Below are 20,347 nucleotides of genomic sequence, written 5' to 3' on the forward strand. Positions count from 1 at the left end.
TTCTCTTTGACAGTCGTAAACTTTGTAGTTTGTACTTGATTGCAAATAGTTGAGGTTAGTTTGCCGGTGTGCGGAAAAACTAAAGATATATTATTACTTAAACTTATATAAAACTCCTTTTTAATAAAAAAGTCAGTATTTTATTTATATTATTTTCTTTAAGTTCTTAAAGTGAATTTCATGAATTCCTATTTTTTTGCCACATTCGAGTTTTGCATAATGTAGAGTGAAATGACGATTTTTAATGCTTTTCTAATTTATGATGACAAAGCTAAAATAAGACTAATAACTAATCAAATTGAGTATAATTTATCTTCTCTAAATTATTACTTCAAATAATATTTTAAAAATAATAAGGATTTAAATATTATTCGATGTTGTAAGATCACTTTAATGAAAATAATAAAACTTGTTAGGTATATTTTTTGCTATATGTGCCAAACTGCTGTATTTAATATTCTTATTAAAACAAATGAATTAAAAAACATTTTTTGATTGATAACATTTCTTAATAGGACTAAATATGGGTGACCAAGGATTCTTAAAGCAAAAGCCAGGCTATGCTACCACAGCAATTCATGCTGGTCAAGATCCAGATCAATGGGATTCTAGAGCTGTTGTAGTACCTATTGTAACAGCAACAACATTCAAGCAACCAGCTCCTGCAGAACCAAAAGTGAGATCACATTAATATTTTTATTTAATTTAATTACTCTTTACTTCAAAGTAATACATAAAATATTTGTAAATTTTGTACATAATTGAAAAATATAAATCAAGAGAAATTTAAATATGCATCAAATTAAAATATTGTAAATTGTAATGTGTTAGATTTTAGAATATAATTGTTTATTTATCACTTTGAACTTGATATATCAATTTACCTTCATTTACATATAAAAGAAATGTATAGAAAATAGTAATTGATTTATGGATATTATATAAGATTCTGTGCTATAAGTATTTTAATAAGAATTTAAATTTTTAGCAATTTGAATATGGTAGATCTGGTAACCCCACAAGAAATACTCTTGAAGAGTGCTTAGCTGCTCTAGATGGGGGCAAATATGGTTTTGCCTTTGCCTCAGGCTTAGGTGCCACAACCACCATTATGTCGCTACTTAGCCATGGTGATCAAATTATATCCTGTGATGATGTATATGGTGGAACTAATAGATTGTTTAGGTGAGTATTTTGTAATTTTATCATTTAAATTTTTGAAGAAACCCAAATTTTCATAATATTATAAATTTTACTAAGATTGCACCCTAAAAGGGTACAAGTGTAAAAAAATTTTTTACACTAATAGACTGTGACTATGTGACTAAAACACGAATAAACTGTGTATGTTAGACTTTCTGCTGAAGGTGGGGAAACATACACTTTTTATCTTGGAATTCCGGCGGATAGAAATTTTGGAGGGGAAAAACCAATTTACATTGCGTGCAAGTACCTACTGTCCAAATATATATAAAATAACATAAATCGTCTTATTTAATAAAGATATGATTCAAGTGAACAAAGCTACGGGTGGACCCTTATTAACATATAATATGTTCACCATTTTTGTAATCAAGTGTTAATTACGATTATGAAGAAGTGGCCTATATATAATTATACCTATTTAAATATACACGAACATTTGTGAAGTAAATGAAACATATTTTTATGCTATTTTGGATATGTTAAGAGAACCTACTTGTAATTTTACTTTATTCCTTCACTTGCATAATTATTACAATTAATGGCTCTATATCAAGGCACGTGTCCAGCAAAGTAAAAAGCGGGATACGCGCAATGTGTATTTCACACGAACCATTTTGAACACATGTGTGTTGAGTTCTCTGATCACTCCGATTAAAATTCAAGCTCTAAATTTGACTAGGCTATTTTCTTACCATCAGACGATAAACGAAATATTAACATCATAGTCCAGTACGAGCCGAAATAAGCCAAAAAATAATATAAATGAAGCCTGTACATAAAACATGTCGGAAAGAGCTTGAAATTTATCCCGAATAGACGTAGAACCACCAATATCTTCCATTCCTTTGCCAGTGAACTCCAGAACGACTCATTACTTCACATTTCAACTTGGCTCTCATTTTGCATTTATGTTTTTGTTGGGATATGTAATCATGCTGATACAGTTGCAGCAGACGACAACGTCTGTAAAAAAAATTAAAACATAATTGCAATAAGAACTTTTTGTTACAGACAAATAGCGGAAAGATTCGGTATAGAAGCAAAATTCGTAGACTTCACTAAACCCGAACTCCTAAATGCGGCTATACAAAAGAACACTAAGGTGAGTCAACCACGTATTAGCATAATATTATTTTCCATCAAACATTTTGCATGACAATGCATTAACGAGAACATAAAGTTAACAAAGGATTTATCCTGTTCCTATTTTCGTAACACTTATCTATATACCTACTTATAATTATCTTTCAATATTATCAATAGATGAATGATAAACATTTATACTAGAAAGTTCAACAGTTATTGAAACTTTCATTTTCTTTGTTTCACTATTTACATCATATATTTTATTATAAATGATAATAAGTATCTCTTCAGCTATTTTTATTCAGTAACTTTTGTCGTAATATTTTCGATATTGATAATTTACTACCATTACTGGTACTTTTACCAGTAATGTTAATTTGAACGATGTATCACCGGAATATGTTACAAAAGTTTATTTTTCTTATCTTCCTTAAGTAATCCATTTGAGCATAACAAAGTTTATCGTAAGAGAGCTGTTTTATAAATATGTAAAATGATAAGACTTTAAATATACATTGCCTATATATTGCTCATTTAACTATAATGATAGGAAAATTGAAGACAAAAAACTCTTAATTATAATTAAAAGAAGCGTTGTCTTGGCAGGTATCAGTCATTATACATTGATAATACAATACATACTAAGTGTACGTTTATAATAATGTAACTGTCTTGGAAAATGTGTAAATTAGAATAATTCGTCACAATAATAATAATTATACCTACATTTATATAAATGTAGAAGATTGCATTTGAAGAATTTTACGAGACAGGCAGAGTAATCACGACACTATGCCCTTATTACCTTATCCAAGAGATTTATGAGAGGCATCTGAAACAGTATACTTATTATAAATTATAAATAATAATAATAATAAATATCCCTAGTAAATCCGCATCTATAGTCCGTGCGCGTTGATCATAAATCCTAGGGATACATTTTGCTTCCCGACTATGCTACAATTATGTCAAAATAATCAAATAATGCGAATATTACTAGTTTCTTTTTTCATATATATATGTTTTATATAGGGTTATCAGTATTTAGTTTAAATATTTACATTTGAAAATCGATAATTTGAAATATACGCGACCTTTGAACGTGACGTTTTTTAAACATAAATTTATTTATTAATAATGTTTAACTAATAAAAACTGTATAAAAATACAAATTAAGAAATTAACTATATATGGGTTACAATATGGTTACAATGATCAGACTTAAATTTCTTGCATTTGCGTAATACGACCTTGATTCTAAGGAAATCATTAATCAGACACAAAATAAAATTTTATGTAGGTAAATAATTTATATAAACGGAATTTGCACTTTCTTGTGAATATAATTTATATTATTCTTTAAACTTGAGATATATATTTATTTAATTGCTAAAATACAGATTGCATATATTCATTCATTTTAAAATATGCTGGATTCCTTGATACTATAACAGGATAAGCAGAGGGAACCAAGTGGCGGAAATCAGCGCGGCACTTTGTATACCAGAGCGATACCACTACTATACCATGATCTCCTCAAACAAAATAAATTAAAACTTAATCGCCACAAACTTTAATGATAAAACTAATCTTCTGTTTTAGATGATTTGGATAGAAACACCAACAAATCCCCTACTTAAAGTATTAGACATAGCAGCAATTTCTAAAGTAGCTAAAAGCCACAACGAAAATATCTTAGTAGTCGTGGATAATACTTTCGTCACGAGTTACTTACAAAGGCCCCTTGACTTTGGCGCTGATATCGTTATGTATTCACTAACAAAATATATGAATGGTCATTCAGATGTCATAATGGGCGCTGCTATATTGAATGACAGTGCTGTTGAACAACGTTTAAGATTTTTACAAAATGGTAAGTATTAAATGTATTTACAATAAAGACATCTTGGAACATTCTCATGGCTTAATGCGATAATATTGTTTACCAATACGTATCTAAAGGTAGGTATCGTAGGTATTTAAATTTCCCTGCTATGCATCTACACGCTACACGCTGTATTTCGCATGTTGCAGGGTGGCATGACGGAGCCTAGTAATAAGACACTCCGTTCCCCACTTTTCGCCGAATTCGGGAGGCATTGCGTGTTGAGTGGCGGGACTCAACGCCGCGCTTTCCCTTGATATCAGACCGAAGAAATGAAAATATTAAATATTTCATTTCCTCGAGTGGGTCATCGAATCCACAACCTGTCGCGTTTACAGTTACATGCTTGTGCCCTTGCGCCAGGACTGGCCTCATCACCGTCACATGTACCTAGCCCACTTTTCTTTTTATATGTATGGCTAAACAAAGGGAACTAGAATTAATTATACAATACTTGGAAATAGAATTGTTTATACAATAATGTTTAGTACATATATAAACGAAAAGTTGAGAGGTCACCGCTTTCGGCGTAGTGCATGTAAATGCTTATAAAATAGAAAATTCAAATAAAATTCCGGTAAAAATAGTAAATAGTTATTTTAAACCAACGACCTTTGCTGAAATGATTACGATAAGTTGTGTTCAATGAATGATCTTTCATTAATATGAATTTACAAATCAAATATTTGTGCCTATAAAGATAATAATAATACATTCACGTGTACACGTGCGTTACGTATTGTAGAGCAACTATTTTTTTCTCTTAAATGTGAACTTTTTATAGAAAATATTTTTATCAATACAAAAAGGCGTTATCGAATCGCTTCGTTAGCAACAGACGGCAATGTTCTTAATGAATATGACATTTGAGCACATGTTTTGGGACCACTCTAATTACCAATTGACCATATGAAGAGTATTGAGTTGCGTCACCCTATTAGAAATTTGAAACCTTTGGTTTACCGCGGAATACTTACAAGAGTTTTTGAACTACCCTAAATGTATTATAAGGTTTCTGCATTACCTAATCTTAATTGTATTTTAATATAATATCAATAAATTACCAGTTTCTTATTCATGGAAATATATAAAGGATCAAATTAAAAATTTCATTCGACAAAAACAATATAGTCAGACTCGTTTTCGTTACTGTTTAATTTTAAATTAAAGTTTTTAATAGCTAACTATTAGAGCACAGAAAATGCAAGTCATTGTAGCATGTGCCAGCTAAATCTAACAAAAACATGTTTAAAAAACACAGCGAACTCGCTAATAACGATACAACCCAAGATTCTATTAGCAGCATGACTTGTAAAATAAAAACTTATTAATATGTGGTACGAGAATGAGTACTAAACGACGGTATATTGCGTAAGCCTAGAAACTGGCACGTCACTGTGAACGCCATTTCAGCGATGACGATACATAGAAATGGCACAGGAAAAACTTTGTTTTTATGACGATGTCATGACGATTGGCGAGTGTTAAAGGAAAATGATAACTGGTCAGTGTTCTTGTGAATCACCTCAATTATTGTAATTATTTCAAAACCTAGAAATACCCGTGGCAATATCCTACAGTTTATTTTCGGTTAAAGGAAAAAAAATATTTCGCTATTTTAAGCGTTATTATATTATATTAAGTTTTTTTTATATTTTGTGCATTTTAGTACCTCGTCTTTTAATCTTTATAGTTTTTTTAATTAAAAATTATAAAATATCAGCTTCACGTTGTATCCCGCACTCAGTAGGGTAGGCAGAGGGAACCATGTGTTCACACTTCGTTCTTCACGTTTATGGAAATATAAATTTAAATAAATATTTCATCACCTCGAGTGGGGATCGAACCACTACCAGTCGCGTTTATAGTCACACTTTATGCCCCCGCGCCACGACTGGCATCTGTATCAAAAATAGCTTTTTCTAATATAGAAAATTATATAAAACAGTTGTTATATTATAAATTTACAACGTGGCATGATTATGTAATATTAAATAATAGGTAGGTATATACTGCAGTACAAAAACTGACACATGAATTTTTAATAAATTGTTTAAAATAAGCGGTAATATATTTTTTGTAATAATTGATAACGGCCAAAGCCTTATCTTTTTGTAGTTCTTAAGAATCGTTATTTTTTTTTATTAATGTATGGAGAAAAAAATGTTTTATTCTTTATATCAGAACGACTTCGGTATCTTGGTTTTCTTGGAATTTTAATTTACTTTCCTATTGCCAATATGCATACTAATGTATTACGTTATAAAAAGGTAAATATTCTTTTATCTTAATTTAAAACCAAATTGTATTGAATTTTATTTCCTTGTTAAATTTATTCTTACGCTTATAATGCTAGAATAATTGAAAAAAAATTCAAGATATGATTTGATCCCAAAACCAAACTTCGTCTAGCCCGGTCGGCAAAACTCCTATAGATATTATGTCTGAATGTACCTTTGAGTAAGATATCCTCATTAAAGAAAAATTTAAGCATTCTGATATTTTTTTAACGTATATCTAAATCTTTTCTAGCCGTGGGTGCTGTACCGTCTCCAATAGACTGTTACCTAGTAAACAGAAGTCTAAAGACATTAGCTTTAAGGATGGAACAACACAAGAAGTCTGCCCTCGTCGTCGCTAAATGGCTTCAGAAGCATCCGAAGGTTGTAGAAGTAATGCACCCAGGTAAATATAATGTATTTTATTATTTTAATATTTATAATTTTTTTTTACAAATTCTTTTTCTACACTTTTATTGAAATCTGAGAATGCGCAATATTCTACTAAATTATGAATTGAACTGTGAATATAAAATGTATAATATAAGACTCCTGCGTGTTCTTTTTGTAGAAATATTCTAATAAGTTATTCTCGCAAAGCTGTTATGTATAGTTTTTGCCAAGTAGGTCGCGAACCATCAATCATCCCACGGTCCTTCCTTTTTGTACAATTAATTGTACGTGACTACCAACTGACCAACTTATCATTCTTACATGCATTCCAACAAGGAAATAACTAAAAATACCTACATCAAAATGTATGTTTGTATTCATTTATTATATTTTAAGGATTTTTTTAAAATAAATTGTTATGTGAATTTGAATAAAGGCCCGTATTTATAAATCGCTCTCAAGTCTGAGATCGATCTTTAGATGCCGTTTTCATTTATAGATATGTAATTTATGAATGAAAACGATATCTTAATACCAATCTCAGAATTAAACGAAGAACACGTTACATATCTACCTACATGCTGCATATCTATAATAATGGGACATCTTCATAATCTTAAGCTAAAATTATCTTAATTACATAAAAAACGTAAATATATATTGGAATAATCAGGCGATTGCTTGATAAATATATCCTTAAAGATTATATTGGCGAGATATGCTTATCCGTAATATTGTAAATATGACAGTTATTTGTAATACAAACAATACCTTTGAATGTTTATGATAATTGTACCCTATCTAATTTTCAGAAAATTCACACTTACATTTTCTTGACAAATATTGTTTTTTTATTTATTTTTATGATAATTTACCCATTGTGTATTGATGATAATTTAAAATTTATGTAAACATTATAATTATGTAACTTATATTTATGATAATTTTACAGTATAAAAGAAACCGAACAAAATTATATAACCATTAATCATTATTTGTTCTATTTCTCCTAATAGGTTTTTTGTATAACATGGAAACTTATTTTAAGTTTTAAAAGAACATATTATATTAAAAAAGATTTTTAATAAAATTTTGTTAAATAATTATTTCGACTAATAGTAATTTTGCACACCCACTTAGATAATTATAGCTAAATTTATATTATATAATTTCTCTACTAATATTATGCTGAACAGTTCGTTTGAACGCTCTTATTTTAGGAACTAAGTAATGGTTCGAATCATAAAAATATTTTTGTTTAAAATGGTCCATTTATCAAGAAGTCGTTTCGACCAAATGTACCTGCGGTCATAGTTACTTTTGGCAGTTAGAAAGTTGAGAATTTCTTTTATTCTTGTCCTTCTATAACTTTTATTTTTTTCCATTTGTCTACGGAAACAAAGCCGCAAGTAAATTATGTATCTAATTGAATTATTTTAGGTCTACCAAGTCATCCTCAATATGATGTAGCAGTTAGACAAATGACAGGACATTCCGGTGTGTTCAGTTTCAAACACGCGGGGGGCTTGAAAGAATCAAAAAAATTCTTCACCGCCCTCAAAATATTCGCGCTTGCTGAGAGTTTGGGAGGATACGAAAGTTTAGCGGAATTGCCGTAAGTATTTAGTACCTAATGTAAATAATCTTTTTCTTCTTTTTTATTGCGAGGCAGACGGAACCTAATGTTAAGGAACATAGCGTTCGTAAAACTAAGTTTAATGCGTGTTGAGTCTAGTTACCAAAGCAAAAAAATTCTTCATATTTCATCAATTGAATATATTTTCTTTGTGAATTAAGAATATGTGAAGCCTAAATTAATAAATAAGATATATATTTCTGTAAAACTTAAATTTTATTTATAATTTAATATTTTGTTCCTAAAGAATTATATAAAAAGTACATTCCAATATTATGAATATTTTTCAGATCACTCATGACACATGCATCTGTACCAGCGGAACAAAGGGAGAAGTTAGGTATTACTGATTCCCTGATCAGACTGTCAGTAGGCCTTGAAGACACTGAGGACATAATCAAGGATCTGGACCAAGCATTGACAGCAGCATTTCAATAATTAAAAACACGTCATATACTTTTATTGTACACAGCGACAGTTTTACATTTTTAAATTATCAATTTAGAAAAGAATTTGAGAATATAAAAAAAAATCTGACGATGGGGGGGGTTTTGGCCATCGGTGACTAAGGATCGAAAAGAACCTTTTGGGAGATAAAAAAAACATTAAAAAAAACAATCATTATTGTTAGCATATACAAAAATATCGAATACTATTATTATTATTTTTTTTTTTATGTTCCTAGTATCCTAATAATGCATTTCCTAGTGATATATTTGTGCGATCTGTATTCATAAAATTCTTATTTATTTTTTATTATGCTTATAATTGTATACTATGAAAAATGTGTCTTTTATATTCACGTAATCATTGTGATAGAATATATTTATTTTTATTTTAATATACCAAGTTATACATAGACTGCCATGTGTAAAAGACAACTTTAAGTATATTAGTTTGGAATTTCCACAATTCAGTATACACTCGGTGTTTGAAGATCTTCTAACAAAGTTATAAGATCTATTTTAGAATAATATACTAGAGTTTATAAATTTATAAGGGGCAATATTGTAATTTGTAACAGAGTATTCAGGTCCAATAATACTACCTCATTTGGCTGTTTGAAGTTATAATGGCAACACATACATTATGTATTTGGGCAAGTGTACTTGTGTCTCAAGTTTATCTATAAGTTTTATATCTTCTTCATACATATATTTTACAACATTACCGATTTAGTTTATATTTTAATTCTTAGTACATGTATTAATTATTTGTATTGATTTCACACTGAATATTATATGTATACTAAACTTCTGTATTATCAATATGCAAATCAAAATAGAATATTTTAACAATAAATACAATTTTGATGGTAGTATTTTTATTATTCTGCTTAAATATTTTTATTTATTATCATTAAAACCTTTTATTAAAGAAATATTTTTTTATTTTCATTTAAATAACGAATCTTGTTGGTGTTTAAACATTTTAAATAAAATATTCCTAGTTCTATTAGTACTTACTTAAACATTTTATGATATATTGTAGTAGTAATAGTACTAGGAATATTTTATTTCAAATGCTTAAACATCAAATGTGTTTTTAAATGTAATTTCTGGTGAAAATTGCATTTCATCCATATTTTTTGAGAATTTCACATCATCAACTAACGTGTTCCTTATGCCGCTATTCTTTAAATTGTCAACTACTACTGAACATTTACATTTTACTTGTCTTTATTTTGTGTAATGTCTGAATATTTTGCGAAGAATCGATAAAATGTGTAAACGGCAAATTAAAGAGCAGAGAATTAATATTAGTGCATTATAAACTTTTGTCTTTATAAAGTACTAGCGGCCCGCTCGTGGTTTCACCCGCGTGAAATATGTTATTATTAATTTCTGTCTCCATGACTACGTCCTAGTGACGTCTATGCAAAATTTGAGACTCCTAGCATTTGTAGTAACGAAGTTTCATACAAACTTTCGACCCCAAAAACAACCCCTTAGAAATCGAATATTGCAAATTTCCGTCTTAGCGAGCACCTACGTCCTATAAGGAACTCCTATGCATAATTTGAGATTCCTAGCACTTGTAGTTTCTGTGATTTCGTGATGAGTGAGTGACCTTTCGATTTTATATATATAGATAGATATATCCGAATTAGGTGTTTATATTGTTTTCAAACAAAACAATATACTTGAAGGCACTTTAACGCTTTTTCAAATTATCTAAATAAAATTAAGACCTTTAATTAGCTTTTAAGCACGTTAGGTCGATAAAACAGTATTTGTACCCTATTCATAAAGGCATGGGATGAAAGGTAAGTAATTTTATCTTCGAAACTGCTGTAGAACTGGGATAGTCTTTACAGCGCAGCGTTACCGTGCGGGATGTAGCCAGAGTAGATCACCCCTAAAGAATAAATACGATCATGAATGGACACTCGAGAGACGACAGTGATCGCAAGAGAATGCCGTGCGTAAGCTAATCAAGAGGGTTGGGCAGTTGGGCCTCATCTCGGCGAAGCGCGGCGTGAGATAGGACTCGTCGTCTCTTACGGTGGTGAAGAGCGTATTGCAAGACTGAGGAAAGATTCATGCCTATGTACTGGGCTCTTGCGACTGTGATTGGGTCATCGGGATCCAGGAGGACGTTACTAAGGCTTCGAAGGCAGTTGTGGATGAGAAGTGGAGGAGTTACACGCTTCGACAATGAGGGGGTTGGAGTGGGAATCTGTGCACTCGTAGTAACGCTTGGGTAGGCGTTTGCAGAATTCTTACATTCTCTCTTGATCTATTGATGGAGTATTAAAACTGTAAATAATATTAAAGAACATTGTCTATAAAAGTTATGTAAGTTATTATAGAAATAAAATACCGCTAAAGCCGGGTCAATAGATACAAATCACGAATGTTTTTTACACTATAATATCTCATAATTTTCGTTAGTAAACCTACTATCTGATAACTTTGTTGTTAAGTAATAAATTATAGAGTACAGATACTGCAAACACTTTACATTATAATGTGACGTTTTGTGGTCAGTCAGGTTCAAGGACGAGAGTTTTTGGGTATATGTGTCCTAGACATGGGCCGTAACGTCTTTTAAGCATAACCAGTTATCACTAGTTTCGGACACACGCGTAGCTAGTTTCAGAAACTAGTTATTTCTGTAACTAGTTACAAATGCTTCATAAGCAGTTGTAAGTTTAATACGATGACTTTCATAGTTATGATTACGAAAACGTTTTAGGTTAAATTACAATATCTAGCTACTAAAATGTAATTATTTATTTTATATACAATAATTTTTATACATTTTTTATTTACACATTATTATATATATTTTTTAATATACAGAATTTTATATCGTTTTTCGCTGATCGCTATTTAATAATATTTGATGTATTATAATTACGGAGTAAAATTAAAATTCCAAATTATGTGGAAAAATTGACCAAATTTATTTAACACACAAGATATATACAAAAAAAGAGAGAATAATTTTACACTTACAGAATGGAAAAAGAAATTTAACAAAATAGCAAAAACTGACACGTAATGGAGAAAATAAGGTTTAAAATTGAATGAAACTTGAGGCCAGTCATATCGCAGAGGCACAAAGTGTGACCGTAAAACCGGCTGGTTATGGGTTCGATCCCACTCGAGGATATGAAATATTTATTTAAATTAATATTTCCATTTCTTCGTTCTGGTATCGAGGCAAGACGCAGCGTTGAGTTCTGCCACTCAATACGCAATGCCTCTAGAATTCGGCAGAAAGTGGGGAACGGAGTGTTACACTAGGTTCCCTTTGCTTTCCCTGCTGTGTGTGGGAAACAGCGTGAAGCACAATTTATTTATTTATTTATCAGGAAGCCAACGTTACTACAAAAAACTACAAAAAGAGGCTCATAAACTTGAACTTATAACATAAATACAGCTATAAATGTATAACTAGTAATGTGTAAAATTGTTAAATATAATATTATAATAAAGCTCGCTTAACACCTTAGATCTAAGTGAAATTTTATAAAACAATATAAAGTTAAAAATAATATTTTCTTATAATAGATATTAATTGTATGTATAAAAACAATGATGTATTTATTATATGTATAATAAGAAAATTAGATATAATAATAAAGTAAAAAAGGGTACGGACCAAGCGTCTGTAGTGTTGAAATAAATAAATTACAAAAAAAAACATAAACACAGCTTTAATTATAAAAAAATGAACTAAATAAAATATATTTAAATTTAAATTAAATTTTACAACTGAATATATCTAAATATAAAACAAAAAAATAACAAAATACAAAACCTACATTTAAGATCTTAAAAAAAATATAAAAATTGTAAGCTCAGTTATGAATTCTTTATATACTTACTTATATAAAATATTTTGTCTGTTGAGCTTTATACAAACGTAACGAATCATCAACGTTCTGCGATGTGATATTTTAACATATTATAATGTTTTAATAAGTCATCGTACTTCGTGATCTCTGAAAGATAACATTTTTAAAAACTTTTTTGAATTCGTTCTAATCAGTTTGTATGTGTTTCATAATATGGATTCCAGATAGTTGAACAATATTCTAATTGACTCTTAATTAATGAATTAAATAAAATAATAACTGAACTGGAATTCTTAAAAGTCTTAGTAGATCGCATAAAAAAATCCAACGTGCTTAAGATATACAAGTGTGAAGTGAACGTCGCAAGCGATTGTAACCGACTCTTTTAATAAATAATAAACATTAAGAAAGCTACGTCACGCATAGCAAAAAAAAACTCGGAACTGGTTAACAATTCATATGTGCTGCACAATGAAGTTCCGAGTTTGATTCTAATAAATATTTTTAGAATTTTACATATTTATTTTAATTATATAGTTTGTAGAGGAAGTCATGGCGCAGCGGCACAAGGACGTGACTGTAACGCGACGGTTGCGGGTTCGATCCCCATTCGAGAAAATTAAATATTTATTTACATTTATATTTTCATTTCATCGCTCTGGTGTCGAGGCAGAGCATCGTTAACTTCCGCCTTTCAACACACAATGCCTCCAGAATTAGGCGGAAAGTGGTGAATGGAGTGTCTTAACACTAGGTTCCATCTGCCTACCCTGCTGTGTGCGGGCTACAGAATATGAAATATTTACTGTTGTTTGATTTTATTATAAGTATAGATTTTATATTTAAATCTGAATTGAACATAGCTAGAAATAAAGGAAGTACGCCTTACATCTAATTGTAGAGTCGTGCGGTATCTCACGTACTCTATCAGTAGAATTAAAGTTTATATATATATATATAAACATAACAAGTATATAAAAAAACCAATATGGTTAAATAATGTTAGCAACATAGTAGGTTTAACATTACAATTGAAAATATATTCTATGATTTACCTATTTAGGTTTATTTTCATATAATTCATAATATTGCACAAAATATGCAGGAAAATCGTGAGGAAATTGAAGGCGAAATGTAAATAATAATATAAGTTATTTTATAGGAACGGCTGCTTTATAATTGTATATTCAATTTGGTATTTATATTTCCTTAGATTTTAATACTTATATTAATATTACCTATATTTATAGAATTCTATAATAATAATTATTATGTACAATTTAATCTTTGTAGTAACAAAATTATAGTTAATATTGTTGTCGATGTTAAATTCAATAAATAACTAACACGTTTTTTTTTACAATAATGCAGTATACATATTACAGGCCGACGTGACGCGAGAGCCACTATAAGCGCGACAGGTTGTGGGTTCGATTTCCACTCCAGACAAAAATATATGACATTTTCATTTCCCCTCTCTGGTAAAGCACGGCGGAAAGTGTGGTGTCGGTTGATATTTGCCTATGTTAAGATTGTACTCATGAATTTTAAGCTTTACGCTGTATTCCGCACGTAAAGGTAGTAGGTAGTAGGTAAGCAGAGGGAACCTGGGAACCTGTTAAGGTTTTTTCTAAGTCACCCCGTTCCCCACTTTCCTTATACTTCTATAGGCATTCCGTGTTGACCGGCAGAACTAGACGCCACAAATGATGCTTACCTGTAGACCTTATATAATTTGTAATATCTATAGAAATATTCTCATAAAAAATATCAATTTAGGTCCATAAAAAAAAAAACAGGTCAATTTACTACCGGAATCTTACTACGAAATGTACCGGATGAAGACAGAGTAGATTCTTTACTTCTAAGAAGCTGACTCATCATTGGGTTTTTGAAATTGTGTATTTAAAGTCAATACAAAATATACTCTAACTCATTGTAATAAGATTTAAAATCACTTATAAATTAATCATACGTTTAAACAATTTATTGGTTTGTAAAAGAAATATTTTAACAACGTGTGTTTTCGTTATGAAATGTGAAAAGTAAAAGTCATTTATGAAGGTAACATTGTGATACCCAGTTTATTTAAGAAATATGTTTACATTTTCATTATATTATGTTTGTACATCATATATGTATGTCAAAGACCGTCTTGGCTCAGTCGGAGTTTTAGATTGTATAGTACAGTCAACGAGTTGTGGCTGCTCTGAAGTTAACCGTAAATGGCATCGCAGATTTGATTTTACGAGTGCTTTGTACAGATATATTCGTGTAAAGATTTTTTTTATTTCTCAAGGCTTTATTTTATTAGTATAATTTCTGGGGTGGATACGGTTCACCCGATTTCCCCTATTCCTTCGTCCATGGCTAGGGTAAGAAAAGCAAGGCGGTGAGTTCCATCACTCAATTCTCAATGTCTCTAATTTGGGGTGGAAAAAGGAGAAGGAAATGCATGAAAATTTAGCAATTGCTATCAATCAGTTCTTCATTTCAACTCATTTACAAATATCGATTATTCTCAATATTGCATTTTATATAATACCTACGTCTAGACTGTAAAAAAACAGTCTTTGTAGATGTCTTAACAGCACTCTATGTCATCAATTGACTAGAGTAAGTTTTCAAGTTACTAATAGTGTTAATATTCAGTAACTTAGTGACTATATAAAATATTATTTTTATTTATGACATATTTTGATCATACTAATATTATAAATGTGAATGTAGTTTGTCTGTTACGCTTTCACACCAAAACTACTCAACTAAATATTATTATATTTTCAACACATATTCTTAGAGATATTAGAAAGGATATAGGATACTTTTTATTAAAAATATGCTTTGGCTATAATATAAAAATAAGGTTAAGCGGGCGAAGCCGCCTTTGAATCTTAAGAAAAAAATTGAAAAAGAATGAATAAAGATAGAAAACTGTAAAACAAGTTTGTATTACGTTAAATATTTTCCAATATACGACGCAATTTCATTTAAAAACTACAGGTTTTTTACAAGACGTACGTTTTACCTACTCGTATCTTTGACCTTGTTCACCTTTAAGCACACTTTCTGCTTTGGAGGGCACGATACACGAAATGCATTTCGATATTCTTCGAAAAATATATTAACTTGTTGAAACATATTTTAAAGTTAAATGTTTTGTTTCAAAAGGAAAATATTTTTTTTAGCTTCGCTCTGTATCCCGCATATGGCAGGGTAGGCACAGGAAACCTAGTGCTATGACACTTCGTTCCCCAGAAACGAACCCACAAGCGTAGTGTTACTGGCACAGGCCTCTTAAGCAAATAATTGTGTCCCTTTCGGTCGAGGAACATTTAATATGCTTTCGGTATATGTGTTCTGTGGACGAGAGAACTGTTTCCAGATATTATCATTTAATTCTTGTTATTCTTACATTTGTTGCTTTTTTTAAGTTTCCTGGTTTTTAAAGGTAAATTTTTAAATTGTTTTATTTTTGTTATATTGACGTATTTGTGCTTAAAACATGAGTGAGCTTTAACCAAGCATTTTTCTTCGCCAAAGTAAAAGCAATCAACGAAATCTTCAATACTGACACGCTGGCTGTTGTTAACGTGTTTTAACAAGTGAAAGAAACGAGGCCGAACCAATAATATCCCTATTAATGTGATATTATCAATAAAGGTTTGAGAGGTTATGTTTGTTTGTTTAATAGCCTATAGTATGGTAACGGTACTTTTAAAATTGTGTTATATCCTTCTCTGTCTGTCTGTCCGTCCGTGTGTCATAGTCATGTAATTCCGAGACCATACTGGGTATGGTTAAAATTTAGAGTACCCAGAAATTTGGAAGGTATGTGTATTTTATGAATCGCTACAAAACATGTAGGTAGTATTTTTTGGAGAAAAATTGTTAGTTACATCCATAACTGCTACTCTCAAATTAAGTAAAGTCAGACAGAAAGAATTACGGGGAAGTGTCAATGGGGAAAAAAGAAACAAAAAATATGAAGTGGGGCAATGAGAGCCATAACTCCAATTACCCGAAATCCTCATTTTGAAGTTTTTACATAATTATCAAAATACAGTTAGTTGTTTACATAAATTGATTATAATATCTTTTTTTATAATGATGAAACTGCAAATAAGAATAGGAGATAATTATAATAAAACCTTTTTAATACTCACAATTTGTTCTAGACAATTGTAAAAAATTAGATGGATTGGCCGAAGAACTAACTAATAATCCATTAGGTATACTAACGGATAAGGCTTACTAAATCACAATGCAAGTGGTCACATACCTACATTCCTCCAACGTCCTTATACGATTTCTACGAAATAGCAAAACAAGATCTAACTCGTTCACAGACACGTTAACTAAAGTAGTTCTCATTACCCTTATTAATTTCAAGTCGCTTATTAATTTCATTTTTTAAATCAACTTAGACGCCTAAAAGGTAAGATTTTTAAATTAAAACAATATGTACCTATATCGAAATATTTTTAAATTTTTAAAGTGTTATTCCATACGGAAAAAATGGAAAGTGGATGGTTTCCAAAGAGGCGTGGGTTTAAATTCGGCAACGTTACATTTTTATATGTTTTGTATAAAGTATGTACCTACCTAAATAGATTTTTTTTTGGCCTTAATTTTAATTATCTTTATCTATCTATATAATGAGATCGTGATTAATTAATTGATTATATGTAGGTACTTATATAAATTTAGACCTAAAAATTTTATAATGCGGAAATGTTTAGTGGGAGGTGGAAATCATTAGCCTTTTTATTTTCAGATGACCATTCGTTGGGGGATCGTTTCTGCTGGGAAAATTTCTCATGATTTCGTTAATGCTTTTAACACATATCCCGATGTTGGAGATCAGGTGATAGCAGCTGTAGCAGCTCGGGACAGGTCCAGGGCAGAGGAGTTTGCCAAAGTACATAATATTGAAAAGGTTTTCGACACTTACGCCGATCTAGCGAAGAGTAATGATATCGGTTCGTTGATATATAACTGTTATCTATAAATTTCAATTTAAAATATTTTTTTATAAAGATATAAATTGTTTCAGATGTGGTGTACATAGGAGCTCTTAATCCAGATCACTATGAGATAAGCAAATTATTTCTTCAGTCGGGCAAACATGTACTTTGCGAAAAACCGTTATGTTTAAACTTGAAAGAAACAGAAAGTTTGCTCAAAATCGCGAAAAGCAGTAATCTTTTCTTTATGGAGGCTGTGTGGTCCCGTTTTGCACCATCATACATAGCTTTGGAGAAAGAGATTCAATCGGGTAAACTTGGGGAAATACAATATGTTGAAGTTAACTTTGGTCTTCCAATTATAAAGATTGATAGATTATGGTATGTAGGTATTACTAGATCATAACTATTTTTTTAGCTTCACGGTGTACGTATTCCGCACCTAGCAGTGTAGGCAGAGGCAACTGATACTTCTTTCGAAGATACTTTGTTCCCATAAAGTCACTTCCGCTCTCCACTTCCCACCGAATTTTGGAGGCATCGCATGTTGATTGAAGTGAGTAACGCAACGTTTGTCTTGTTACCCAAGCGAAGAAATGAAAATATTAAACATTTCCTTTCCTCGATCTTCCTCATAGAATTAACGCGACTGAATTCAACTAAAATGAAATTAGATTTACTTAGACCATTCTTTGTGTAAACTAATTAGAAATATTCGCCCGTTACAGCAAAAAGGAATTAGGTGGCAGTGCAATATTGGATATAGGAATTTACGCTCTACAGTTTGCACAATATATTTTCAAGGAGGAACCTATTAAAATAACTGCTGTGGGTGAAATAAACGATGACGGAGTTGATATAGTCGAAACTGTTGTTCTAGAATATTCTCGTAATAGAAGAGCGGTACTTAATGTTAGTTTGAGATTAAAACTATGGGACCGCGCCACTGTCTATGGAGAGTCTGGAAGAATAACAGTATGTTTTATAAACTAAAACTCTATCTGTACCTATGAAAAGCACATAACAATAAAATATAAGTATAAAAATATTGTAGATGCAAGAAAGATCTGAAAAGGCATTGGCTATTTTCTTGCATGTACAAAAGCCATCATGATCTTGTAATATAACATTTTTTATGCCTATAAACTACACTAATCAGAGCTTGAAATTTGACTTAACTATGAAAACTAAAAAAATACAAGTACAAGAGGCCAGTCGTGGCGCAGGGGCACAAAGTGTGACTATAAAATCGACTGGTTGTGGGTTCGATCCCTACTCGAGGAGATAAAATATTTATTTAAATTTCCATTTCTTCGTCCTGGTGTCGAGGCAAACCGCGGAGTTGAGTTCTGGCACTCATCACGCAATGCCTTTAGAATTCGGCAGAAAGTGGGGTCTTGTCTTAACACTAGGTTTCCTGTTTGTTTCCTGTTTGAACCAAGTGTCTTAACACTAGGTTCAAACAGGAAACAAAACTAAAAAATATTTTTCAGGTAGAGGAACCTTTCCACTTTCCTGAAAGTTTAATACACGTCGATGGGAGAGTAGAGAAGTTCCCTTTGCATAAATCACATTTGAGCTACAATTTCCAAAACAGCGCTGGACTGGTTTACCAGGCTCTTGAAGTTGCACGTTGTATTAGGGAGGGTAAGTGTTGATAATAATAATTTCAAGTTATTGTTATATTACTCATACAAGCTTATTATTGTGCAATGATACTAAGAATATATTTATTTTTTAATTGTGTTTTTATAACTAAAGTTTAAATTTGGTTCTTTTTTTAATGTTAGATACATATTAAGATAAAAATATTATTGTAATATGTTACATACTCAAATTATAGAAATATATTGTAATTTAAAGATAATTTATTGTAGCGATTGTTACACGTTCAAATATTCCTATGTCGTACATATATTTATAAAGTACAAAAATAGTTTAAAAAGTACTTGCTTGGTTTGCTTTGGTTTAAAAATTATAAATATATTTTTTAAAAACAATATTTTTAAATTAGTATTAGAATAAAGATAAAGTGTTTATGTTAAACACAGGTTTAAAGGAGTCACCACGTATGACTCATCAAGAGAGTATACTGCTTGTTAAGCTGAGAGATGCTGTGCGCGAGCAACTTGGAGTTCACTTTGATGTTGATGACAAAGAATTTTAGGCAAATAGATTTTTTTGTATAGTTTTTATGAAATATATTGAATAAACATTTTTTTATTAACATGTTTTTTTAATTTATTTATAAATCTAAATTAGGGTCAAATTTGATAATAGGTATAGCCAAATGGTATAGATATGTATGTCAGTCTTGAACTTAGAATCAGCTTCCCGCATTTATAAGGTACTTCAGGTTGATTTAGAATTATAAAATTTGGCAGCTAGCATCTACAGCTACTTAGTTCTAGTTCAGGAAAAAAACTGAAAGTTATACATTGGTTAAGTCCTAAAAACTAATAGCCTCAAAAGGGAGGCAAAATTTAGTATTAAAGCCGCTAATTCAAGTAAGGTATCAGATGAAAGGGCTCTGGATAAACTAAGCCTGAATTTCAGAAAAAGCTCGAGAGTCGAGACCTTAAATATTTG

At 30.6% G+C, this 20,347-nt stretch overlaps 2 protein-coding genes and 1 long non-coding RNA gene across 8 annotated transcripts; 2 read left to right on the plus strand and 1 right to left on the minus strand.

The window, feature by feature from the left end:
- Nucleotides 1-417: 417 nt before the first annotated feature.
- LOC146535556 (uncharacterized) lies at nt 418-17,053 on the minus strand. The gene is made up of 3 exons (XR_014878321.1): nt 16,958-17,053; nt 3,019-3,124; nt 418-2,169 (listed from the first exon to the last, which is right to left on the minus strand). It is a non-coding gene; the product is annotated as an uncharacterized LOC146535556 (long non-coding RNA).
- Cth (Cystathionine gamma-lyase) lies at nt 524-9,803 on the plus strand. Its single transcript, XM_085191260.1, has 7 exons — nt 524-676; nt 989-1,185; nt 2,218-2,308; nt 3,895-4,165; nt 6,710-6,862; nt 8,290-8,464; nt 8,776-9,803. Exons 1-7 carry the CDS (start codon nt 524-526, stop codon nt 8,921-8,923), a joined length of 1,188 nt encoding a protein of 395 aa, XP_085047386.1. The 3' UTR covers nt 8,924-9,803.
- On the plus strand, nt 11,393-19,985 carry LOC146535558 (trans-1,2-dihydrobenzene-1,2-diol dehydrogenase-like). Of its 6 annotated transcripts, none has more exons than XM_085191265.1 (7): nt 16,108-16,242; nt 16,335-16,463; nt 17,569-17,773; nt 17,848-18,139; nt 18,487-18,733; nt 19,252-19,405; nt 19,810-19,985. In XM_085191265.1, exons 3-7 carry the CDS (start codon nt 17,569-17,571, stop codon nt 19,923-19,925), a joined length of 1,014 nt encoding a protein of 337 aa, XP_085047391.1. In that variant the 5' UTR covers nt 16,108-16,242; nt 16,335-16,463; the 3' UTR covers nt 19,926-19,985. The 6 variants fall into 6 exon arrangements, with proteins under 6 accessions (XP_085047392.1, XP_085047389.1, XP_085047391.1 ...); XM_085191264.1 differs by having other exon boundaries at nt 16,335-16,454; XM_085191266.1 differs by lacking the exons at nt 16,108-16,242; nt 16,335-16,463 and adding an exon at nt 11,393-11,507.
- Nucleotides 19,986-20,347: the final 362 nt, after the last annotated feature.

Source organism: Heliconius melpomene, chromosome 10 (assembly GCF_056956725.1).
Source record: "Heliconius melpomene rosina isolate 202511_hmr_F chromosome 10, ASM5695672v1, whole genome shotgun sequence".
Lineage (NCBI taxonomy): Eukaryota > Metazoa > Arthropoda > Insecta > Lepidoptera > Nymphalidae > Heliconius > Heliconius melpomene.

Coding starts and splice junctions, on each gene's coding strand:
- Cth (XM_085191260.1), top strand. CDS start 524: ATGGGTGACCAAGGATTCTTAAAGCAAAAGCCAGGCTATGCTACCACA. Junction 1,186..2,217: donor GGAACTAATAGATTGTTTAG/GTGAGTATTTTG, acceptor TTTTTGTTACAG/ACAAATAGCGGAAAGATTCG. Junction 4,166..6,709: donor TTTAAGATTTTTACAAAATG/GTAAGTATTAAA, acceptor AATCTTTTCTAG/CCGTGGGTGCTGTACCGTCT.
- LOC146535558 (XM_085191266.1), top strand. CDS start 17,569: ATGACCATTCGTTGGGGGATCGTTTCTGCTGGGAAAATTTCTCATGAT. Junction 17,774..17,847: donor AGCGAAGAGTAATGATATCG/GTTCGTTGATAT, acceptor AAATTGTTTCAG/ATGTGGTGTACATAGGAGCT. Junction 18,140..18,486: donor ATAAAGATTGATAGATTATG/GTATGTAGGTAT, acceptor CGCCCGTTACAG/CAAAAAGGAATTAGGTGGCA.